This window comes from Esox lucius, chromosome 8, assembly GCF_011004845.1.
Source record: "Esox lucius isolate fEsoLuc1 chromosome 8, fEsoLuc1.pri, whole genome shotgun sequence".
Classification (NCBI taxonomy): domain Eukaryota; kingdom Metazoa; phylum Chordata; class Actinopteri; order Esociformes; family Esocidae; genus Esox; species Esox lucius.
In genome coordinates this window covers 25923970-25935000 of record NC_047576.1, presented here as the reverse complement: position 1 = coordinate 25935000, position 11031 = coordinate 25923970, and the positions used below count along the sequence as shown (strand labels likewise).

The window sequence follows — 11031 nt, the reverse complement described above, 5'->3', positions numbered from 1 at the left end:
GTCGTCACCAGTCAGTCTAAATGTCTGTATCTGTATGTGTCAGTAACAGTAGTGTCATCACCAGTCAGTCTAAATGTCTGTATCTGTATGTGTCAGTAACAGTAGTGTCTTCACCAGTCAGTCTAAATGTCTGTATTCTGTATGTGTCAGTAACAGTAGTATTGTCACCAGTCAGTCTAAATGTCTGTATCTGTATGTGTCAGTAACAGTAGTATTGTCACCAGTCAGTCTAAATGTCTGTAACTGTATGTGTCAGTAACAGAAGTATTGTCACCAGTCCAGTCTAAATGTCTGTATCTGTATGTGTCAGTAACAGTAATGTCGTCCACCAGTCAGTCTAAATGTCTGTATCTGTATGTGTCAGTAACAGTAATGTCGTCACCAGTCAGTCTAAATGTCTGTATCTGTATGTGTCAGTAAACAGTAATGTCGTCACCAGTCAGTCTAAATGTCTGTATCTGTATGTGTCAGTAACAGTAGTGTCGTCACCAGTCAGTCTAAATGTCTGTATCTGTATGTGTCAGTAACAGTAGTGTCGTCACCAGTCAGTCTAAATGTCTGTATCTGTATGTGTCAGTAACAGTAGTGTCTTCACCAGTCAGTCTAAATGTCTGTATCTGTATGTGTCAGTAACAGTAATGTCGTCACCAGTCAGTCTAAATGTCTGTATCTGTATGTGTCAGTAACAGTAGTGTCGTCACCAGTCAGTCTAAATGTCTGTATCTGTATGTGTCAGTAACAGTAGTGTCGTCACCAGTCAGTCTAAATGTCTGTATCTGTATGTGTCAGTAACAGTAGTGTCGTCACCAGTCAGTCTAAATGTCTGTATTCTGTATGTGTCAGTAACAGTAGTATTGTCACCAGTCAGTCTAAATGTCTGTATCTGTATGTGTCAGTAACAGTAGTATTGTCACCAGTCAGTCTAAATGTCTGTATCTGTATGTGTCAGTAACAGAAGTATTGTCACCAGTCAGTCTAAATGTCTGTATCTGTATGTGTCAGTAACAGTAATGTCGTCACCAGTCAGTCTAAATGTCTGTATCTGTATGTGTCAGTAACAGTAATGTCGTCACCAGTCAGTCTAAATGTCTGTATCTGTATGTGTCAGTAACAGTAATGTCGTCACCAGTCAGTCTAAATGTCTGTATCTGTATGTGTCAGTAACAGTAGTGTCGTCACCAGTCAGTCTAAATGTCTGTATCTGTATGTGTCAGTAACAGTAGTGTCGTCACCAGTCAGTCTAAATGTCTGTATATGTATGTGTCAGTAACAGTAGTCTTCACCAGTCAGTCTAAATGTCTGTATCTGTATGTGTCAGTAACAGTAATGTCGTCACCAGTCAGTCTAAATGTCTGTATCTGTATGTGTCAGTAACAGTAATGACGTCACCAGTCAGTCTAAATGTCTGTATCTGTATGTGTCAGTAACAGTAGTCTTCACCAGTCAGTCTAAATGTCTGTATCTGTATGTGTCAGTAACAGTAATGTCGTCACCAGTCAGTCTAAATGTCTGTATCTGTATGTGTCAGTAACAGTAGTGTCGTCACCAGTCAGTCTTAATGTCTGTATCTGTATGTGTCAGTAACAGTAGTATTGTCACCAGTCAGTCTAAATGTCTGTATCTGTATGTGTCAGTAACAGTAGTGTCGTCACCAGTCAGTCTAAATGTCTGTATCTGTATGTGTCAGTAACAGTAGTGTCGTCACCAGTCAGTCTAAATGTCTGTATCTGTATGTGTCAGTAACAGTAATGTCGTCACCAGTCAGTCTAAATGTCTGTATCTGTATGTGTCAGTAACAGTAATGTCGTCACCAGTCAGTCTAAATGTCTGTATCTGTATGTGTCAGTAACAGTAGTGTCGTCACCAGTCAGTCTAAATGTCTGTATCTGTATGTGTCAGTAACAGTAGTGTCGTCACCAGTCAGTCTAAATGTCTGTATCTGTATGTGTCAGTAACAGTAGTGTCTTCACCAGTCAGTCTAAATGTCTGTATCTGTATGTGTCAGTAACAGTAGTGTCGTCACCAGTCAGTCTAAATGTCTGTATCTGTATGTGTCAGTAACAGTAGTGTCGTCACCAGTCAGTCTAAATGTCTGTATCTGTATGTGTCAGTAACAGTAATGTCGTCACCAGTCAGTCTAAATGTCTGTATCTGTATGTGTCAGTAACAGTAATGTCGTCACCAGTCAGTCTAAATGTCTGTATCTGTATGTGTCAGTAACAGTAATGTCGTCACCAGTCAGTCTAAATGTCTGTATCTGTATGTGTCAGTAACAGTAGTGTCGTCACCAGTCAGTCTAAATGTCTGTATCTGTATGTGTCAGTAACAGTAGTGTCGTCACCAGTCAGTCTAAATGTCTGTATCTGTATGTGTCAGTAACAGTAGTGTCTTCACCAGTCAGTCTAAATGTCTGTATCTGTATGTGTCAGTAACAGTAATGTCGTCACCAGTCAGTCTAAATGTCTGTATCTGTATGTGTCAGTAACAGTATGTCGTCACCAGTCAGTCTAAATGTCTGTATCTGTATGTGTCAGTAACAGTAATGTCGTCACCAGTCAGTCTAAATGTCTGTATCTGTATGTGTCAGTAACAGTAGATGTCGTCACCAGTCAGTCTAAATGTCTGTATCTGTATGTGTCAGTAACAGTAGTGTCGTCACCAGTCAGTCTAAATGTCTGTATCTGTATGTGTCAGTAACAGTAGTGTCTTCACCAGTCAGTCTAAATGTCTGTATCTGTATGTGTCAGTAACAGTAGTGTCGTCACCAGTCAGTCTAAATGTCTGTATCTGTATGTGTCAGTAACAGTAGTGTCGTCACCAGTCAGTCTAAATGTCTGTATCTGTATGTGTCAGTAACAGTAATGTCGTCACCAGTCAGTCTAAATGTCTGTATCTGTATGTGTCAGTAACAGTAATGTCGTCACCAGTCAGTCTAAATGTCTGTATCTGTATGTGTCAGTAACAGTAAGTGTCGTCACCAGTCAGTCTAAATGTCTGTATCTGTATGTGTCAGTAACAGTAGTGTCGTCACCAGTCAGTCTAAATGTCTGTATCTGTATGTGTCAGTAACAGTAGTGTCGTCACCAGTCAGTCTAAATGTCTGTATCTGTATGTGGTCAGTAACAGTAGGTCTTCACCAGTCAGTCTAAATGTCTGTATCTGTATGTGTCAGTAACAGTAATGTCGTCACCAGTCAGTCTAAATGTCTGTATCTGTATGTGTCAGTAACAGTAATGTCGTCACCAGTCAGTCTTAATGTCTGTATCTGTATGTGTCAGTAACAGTAGTGTCGTCACCAGTCAGTCTAAATGTCTGTATCTGTATGTGTCAGTAACAGTAGTGTCATCACCAGTCAGTCTAAATGTCTGTATCTGTATGTGTCAGTAACAGTAGTGTCTTCACCAGTCAGTCTAAATGTCTGTATTCTGTATGTGTCAGTAACAGTAGTATTGTCACCAGTCAGTCTAAATGTCTGTATCTGTATGTGTCAGTAACAGTAGTATTGTCACCAGTCAGTCTAAATGTCTGTATCTGTATGTGTCAGTAACAGTAATGTCGTCACCAGTCAGTCTAAATGTCTGTATCTGTATGTGTCAGTAACAGTAATGTCGTCACCAGTCAGTCTTAATGTCTGTATCTGTATGTGTCAGTAACAGTAGTGTCGTCACCAGTCAGTCTAAATGTCTGTATCTGTATGTGTCAGTAACAGTAGTGTCGTCACCAGTCAGTCTTAATGTCTGTATCTGTATGTGTCAGTAACAGTAGTGTCGTCACCAGTCAGTCTAAATGTCTGTATCTGTATGTGTCAGTAACAGTAGTGTCGTCACCAGTCAGTCTTAATGTCTGTATATGTATGTGTCAGTAACAGTAGTGTCGTCACCAGTCAGTCTAAATGTCTGTATCTGTATGTGTCAGTAACAGTAGTGTCTTCACCAGTCAGTCTAAATGTCTGTATCTGTATGTGTCAGTAACAGTAATGTCGTCACCAGTCAGTCTAAATGTCTGTATCTGTATGTGTCAGTAACAGTAATGTCGTCACCAGTCAGTCTAAATGTCTGTATCTGTATGTGTCAGTAACAGTAGTGTCTTCACCAGTCAGTCTAAATGTCTGTATCTGTATGTGTCAGTAACAGTAGTGTCGTCACCAGTCAGTCTAAATGTCTGTATATATATGTGTCAGTAACAGTAGTGTCGTCACCAGTCAGTCTAAATGTCTGTATCTGTATGTGTCAGTAACAGTAATGTCGTCACCAGTCAGTCTAAATGTCTGTATCTGTATGTGTCAGTAACAGTAATGTCGTCACCAGTCAGTCTAAATGTCTGTATATGTATGTGTCAGTAACAGTAGTGTCTTCACCAGTCAGTCTAAATGTCTGTATCTGTATGTGTCAGTAACAGTAGTGTCGTCACCAGTCAGTCTAAATGTCTGTATATATATGTGTCAGTAACAGTAGTGTCGTCAACAGTCAGTCTAAATGTCTGTATCTGTATGTGTCAGTAACAGTAATGTCGTCACCAGTCAGTCTAAATGTCTGTATCTGTATGTGTCAGTAACAGTAGTGTCGTCACCAGTCAGTCTAAATGTCTGTATCTGTATGTGTCAGTAACAGTAGTGTCGTCAACAGTCAGTCTAAATGTCTGTATCTGTATGTGTCAGTAACAGTAGTGTCGTCAACAGTCAGTCTAAATGTCTTTATCTGTTTGTGTCAGTAACAGTAGTGTCTTCACCAGTCAGTCTAAATGTCTGTATCTGTATGTGTCAGTAACAGTAATGTCGTCACCAGTCAGTCTAAATGTCTGTATCTGTATGTGTCAGTAACAGTAATGTCGTCACCAGTCAGTCTTAATGTCTGTATCTGTATGTGTCAGTAACAGTAGTGTCGTCACCAGTCAGTCTAAATGTCTGTATCTGTATGTGTCAGTAACAGTAGTGTCATCACCAGTCAGTCTAAATGTCTGTATCTGTATGTGTCAGTAACAGTAGTGTCTTCACCAGTCAGTCTAAATGTCTGTATTCTGTATGTGTCAGTAACAGTAGTATTGTCACCAGTCAGTCTAAATGTCTGTATCTGTATGTGTCAGTAACAGTAGTATTGTCACCAGTCAGTCTAAATGTCTGTATCTGTATGTGTCAGTAACAGAAGTATTGTCACCAGTCAGTCTAAATGTCTGTATCTGTATGTGTCAGTAACAGTAGTATTGTCACCAGTCAGTCTAAATGTCTGTATCAGTATGTGTCAGTAACAGAAGTATTGTCACCAGTCAGTCTAAATGTCTGTATCTGTATGTGTCAGTAACAGTAGTATTGTCACCAGTCAGTCTAAATGTCTGTATCTGTATGTGTCAGTAACAGTAGTATTGTCACCAGTCAGTCTTAATCTCTGACTCGGTATGTTTCAGTAATAGTAGTGGCCACCAGTCAGTCTAAAAGTCTGTGGGTTGGAGTGACTCTAACATAGCTCATTTCACCGCTCCCATACCCTCCCCCACTTTCTTCTCCTCTCTATAATAAAACATTTGGATTTATTGGCCAGCCCATGACCTTGGACCTTTGAAGGGGTCGTGGTTAGAGCCTTCATTATAGATAAATCATAAACACCTGAATTAGCAAACTGTGCACATTTGAGGGAGGGAATGGGTCTGTGTTCAGTCATGTGGTACTAATATCAAGTCCCTGTAGTGTGCAAATCAGGTTAAACCAGCGCATACAACCTTTTGGACCTCTGGGCTCAGAAAGTATATTAAAAATCTACATGTGTGTGCTGCATGTGTGTAAGTGCATACCTCTGTTAGTGTGTATCATGTACCCCCCCCCCCCTTTAATAAAGAAACATACATAAAAATAAAAAATAGCATCCTGTAGAGGCCAGTAGTCAGGATGTGACTTATGACAGTACCGAGAAACAGTGAGTGACCAGTGAGTGACCAGTGAGTGACCAGTGAGTGACCAGTGAGTGACCAGTGAGTGACAGGGCTCACCTCTCCTGGGGCTCTCATGGTTGAAGAGGATCCCGTTCACAGCAAACAGGTTGTAGGCCTCCCTGAAGTTCACCACGATCCAATAGGCATAGAGCTTAGCAGCGCCTGAAACAGAGAACGAGGGATTAGGAAATAATAGTAAAGGAAGCAAAGGGGTGACATAGAAACGGAGACAAAAAATAGAGTGAAATGTAGAAATGTAATAATATATATAGAGAGAGAGACAGACAGACAGAGAAAGAAAAACAGACAGAGAGGGAAATGAATGTGCAGTCCTGCCATGGTATTTGAATACACCGGTACCACCGATCGTGTTCCAGTGGATGTCTGATGATGACAGAGTGGAAGCAGAACCGCTTCTCCATTCTGTCAGTCTTCCTCCCTCTTTCCAAGCACTCCCTCCAACTTGACTTCACCTTCCTACCTCGCCCATCATTACCCTCTCCCACACTCCTCCCCTCCTCACCCATCTTCCACTTTCATCTCTCCCTGAGGCTCTCTTCTCCCACTTGATGAGAGAGAGGCCACAGACACAGAGAGAAGGGGGAGGTGCCAGGGATTAAGTGAGAGAGGAGGAGCCAGGAGGTCAGCAGCAGACATGGACCAGAAGAGCAATACGAGGTCATCCTAATGACACCAAACTAAAAGTGGACTAGTCCTTGTTATAAATGTTGTATCTCTACTTGAAGTGGATAACATCTACAACCACATGAAGTACACAGCGCCGTGCAAATGTTTTAAAAAAAAATGACATTTGGTTTCAAATTAAATTTTTAAACACGTACACACAAAATCTGTTATTGTAAGGTTTCATGTCTGGAAATATTTGTAAGAAAATATCTTATTGCTAACTTATTGTGACTACAAAATGCAGAGAAATTTCACTACCAATCATAGTATTGCAATATATTTGCATATTTAACAATGCAGAAATGTGTGGTTCTCAATATAGCCACATCCAGAGTGAAGCGTGAAGATTACTCCATCAGAACCTTCTCAAGTTTCTACGCCGTGCGCAAGCATATTGCTTGATTTTCCCGCAACTGATGGCCACAATCCTGGGTGGTACGTCTCAAACATGCCGGTGTAAATTCAACTGCAATGGAAATGATTACGCTAACTAATCTAGCGTTGTATTTGCTTTCTTGCAATGTCAAAAAGGAGGGCCAATATGGCCGAACGATAGCTTCAAAGACTCCCAATGGCCATCGACAAATCATGATTTGTATACATCAGTGGTTATAAAGGTGTCTTTGTTGAAGTACGACTCACTTTGGTCCTCAGTCAGACATTTAGCTTGGGCTGGGGAGGGGGGGTGAAGAGAGCTCTGAAGGCTGCTCTGTTCATAAACACACCTCTTTGAAGAGGACTGCCAGGGCATAGAAGCTTCAAAGGCCTTCCATACAAAATTAAACTTGAATGTCCTTAAGGTATAGCCGTGTGTGTGTGTGTGTGTGTGTGTGTTTGGTGTTGTTGGTACCATAAGGTGAGCGTGGGTAGAATGGTGTGGTCTCTTTCTGAGGGATCTCCTGGACCTTGCCGTAGAGTTCACTGGTGGATGCCTGGTAGAACTTGACGCTGTCGGTCAGACCGCAGGTCTTTATGGCGTCCAGCAGCCGCAGGGTCCCGACACCATCCACATTAGCAGTGTACTCCGCCAGCTCAAAGGAGATCTAAAAGAGAAAGAGACATCCGTCACTACACTGAGAAATCCTACCAGTGTTTAACAAAACCAATCAAGTTCAACACTACAAAGAACGGGATCTCTCCTGGTGTGGGACCTGATCCTGTTTAACCATCTACAGACGAGCTGCTGTAGGTCCAAGCACACGGCCTTGTGGATGGACGGCTCAAATGTGTTGGTGGTTGACTGCGAACACACACACGCCCATACAAAAATGTGTCTGCAGTTAACCGCTTACCAAGTACTGCGATAGAGCTCTGGGATAAAGACCCACTATTTAACCTGAAGCTATAGAGAACAGAGGAACTCTATTCCCCCGACACACACACGCACACATGCGCACACACACAAGCGCACACACACAAGCGCACACACACAAGCGCACACACACAAGCGCACACACACACCTTTATGTGGAATTCAGTATTCATCTACACACGTGTCTACACACACAGCCTAGTCAAGACGTGCTTTTCCCACTGAGCTGTCAGGAGTTGTTGAGTGAAACAAGGTCTTTAACTAGCAGGCATCCAGACCCAGCAGAGCAGATGCTGGGGAGACCTGTGCCACATCAGATGCTGGGGAGACCTGTGCCACATCAGATGCTGGGGAGACCTGTGCCACATCAGATGCTGGGGAGACCTGTGCCACATCAGATGCTGGGGAGACCTGTGCCACATCAGATGATGGGGAGACCTGTGCCACATCAGATGCTGGGGAGACCTGTGCCACATCAGATGCTGGGGAGACCTGTGCCACATCAGATGCTGGGGAGACCTGTGCCCTATTCCCTACAAAGTGCAACAAGCCCTAAAGGAGTCCCTGGGCGTTGGGTAAAGGTACATACTGTATAAAAGGGAGAAGGGTGTCGTTGGGGATTTACTCCTTGGCTGTTTCTCTAGATGAAAAGAAACCAGGGGCCTAACAGACCCAGAACGCCTCCTTCATGTGAGGCCACTAAGGTGGAACAGAATGCCAACTTTCTCACCTTTCTTCCAGCTCATTTCTCTCTAATCCTTGTCTCACATCTCTTACCCCCCCACATCATATCCATCTCTATCTCCTCTCCCTCCTCCAGACATCCTCCCATCTGCCCACCTCCTTCCCTCTCTCCTGTTCATAGCCTCTGTCAGTCCTCCTGTCTCTCGTCTCAGACGTTGGTGTGCTACCGTCATTATGGAGAAGATGTCCTTTTCTGCTGCTTTCATTTCACAGACAGGTATGCAGAAGGGGCGCGCGTACGTACGTACACACACACACACACACACACACACACACAAACATAGGGGTATCAAAACCAGCTGAGAGGGCCAGGGTCTGGACCGCCTTGACAACTTAAATCAAACAAATTGCCGTAATGCCTCCACTCTCTGTCATTATAGAAGGCAGGGCTGCAGTCCTGACGGCTTAGAGGCCAGACGTTCCCGCGTCTGTGTGTGTGTGTGTGTGTGTGTGTCTGGCCGGGCCCCTCACTCTCTCCAGCCCCCTTGGCAGATATTGTTCGGGGTCCGGGCACCCAGCCAAGCCCTGTCAGCATTGGGGGTCCACTGGCCGCCAAGCAAAATTTCAGACGTAAAAAAGAGGTAAGCATTTAAAAGGTTTCTAAATGGAGGCCTAAAGAACACATGAAAAACACACACACACACACACACACACACACACACACACACAGACACACACACACAGACACAGACACACATACACAAACACACAGACACACAGCTGGTTGGAATCCTGATCTGTTGATCGCCCTGAGGTGATCCTCTATATACGGACCATCTAGGACCAGAACATCACACTCACTGATGAGCAACGTTAACGCTGCAGTAACGTATAGAACAGACAGATGTAGTAATGTTGTTCTACCGTGTCTTTTTCCAGAGGAACGGGTATGGGGTGAAACACAGGAGCTTCATTGTCCACTGTCCTCAATCCACCAGCATGTCAGATGATAGAGAGCAGACTTTAATTGAAATCTCAGCTCACTTCCTGAATTAAAAATGAACTAGCCTAACTATAACTATTTTTTGCACTCCGCAACAGAAAAAGTGATTAATTTAACACCGTACACAGAAATATCAAGTTAATAATTCAGCATTACATGACTTCCTGAGGACCCAGAAACTAAAAGATAACTTGTGTTGTTCAACACCCTTTTTCCTCATTTGTCTTCCTTCCCCAATTTGTAATTGTGTCTATGGCCCCATCTCATCACAACTCCCAGTAGAATTGGAATAGTTAAAGATCCCGGCAAGCTTTCCCTTGAGGCATCCACCATTCCACACAGCACATGTACTGATGTTAACTCAGCTGATATCGGTTAGCTACGCAGGCTCCCAGGTCACCTGTGGTAGTCGCTAGAGCTTGATGAGACTCCCCGCTGTCCATGCCTCCCCCCTACCCAGGTGATTCTGGCCTATTCACTCCTCAGCTAGCCGCACAGTCGAGGCTCAAACCCGAGCGCTGACGAGCAGCCCACTGCTACGAAAGAGTGCCTTAAAAAGCTGTTTCGCCTGGGTGGCCTCCTGTGTATGGCTGGGTACACATTTTCAGAAATCATATTCCATATCTTGGGGATGGCAGTAAGGAGGAAAACAATCACCTACTAACCGGCTCAAAAGAGCGGCACATAATCAAGTGAATATCAGAGCACATTGCAGTGGACACTGAGGACACGAGTCACCATACATTTCTCACAGTTTCCTACTAACAGTATGTAAAACTATCCAGAAGCATGGCTTTAGATCTATGACACCTGTGGTGTCTCTACACGATGAAGGGTGGCTCAACAGTTCAAGTCCTGTCTTGCTGTGATTGTGTCACTCTAACTCCTCTGCGCGCACACAACCTACACACACCTGTTTTTTTTACTTTGGATGTGCCAATTTGACATTCCCTCAGAATCAGACACAATAACACTCCAACAGTGAAGGAGTAAGGGAGGGAGGGAAAGAGAATGACAGTGAGAGAGGGGAGAGAGGGGGGAGAGAGAGAGGGGAGAGAGAGAGGGGAGATAGAGGAGAGAGAGAGAGGTGAGAGAGGGGAGAGAGAGGAGAGAGAGGGGGGAGAGAGAGGAGAGAGAGAGGAGAGAGAGGGGAGAGAGAGGGGAGAGAGAGAGGAGAGAGAGGAGAGAGAGGGGAGAGAGAGAGGGGAGAGAGAGGAGAGGGAGGGGAGAGAGAGGAGAGAGAGAGGAGAGGGAGGGGAGAGAGAGGGGAGAGAGAGGGGAGAGAGAGGGGAGATAGAGGGGAGAGAGAGGGGAGAGAGAGGGGAGAGAGAGGAGAGAGAGAGGGGAGAGAGAGGGGATCAATGATATAACATCATTCAGAGCCCTGTTGCAACTTGCGTCACATTGTTAATCGTCCCCTTAG

At 43.9% G+C, this 11031-nt stretch overlaps 1 protein-coding gene across 2 annotated transcripts in view; it reads right to left on the bottom strand.

The window, feature by feature from the left end:
* The window catches only part of gmds (GDP-mannose 4,6-dehydratase), a 170311-nt gene that overhangs the window by 114288 nt on the left and 44992 nt on the right, over window positions 1–11031 (bottom strand). For both annotated transcript variants that reach the window (XM_010897815.3, XM_010897816.2), the window contains 2 exons: window positions 7460–7652; window positions 5980–6084 (listed from right to left, as the gene is read on the bottom strand). In XM_010897815.3, the coding sequence (XP_010896117.1) occupies window positions 5980–6084; window positions 7460–7652 (298 nt within the window). The remainder of the gene's footprint in view (window positions 1–5979; window positions 6085–7459; window positions 7653–11031) is intronic.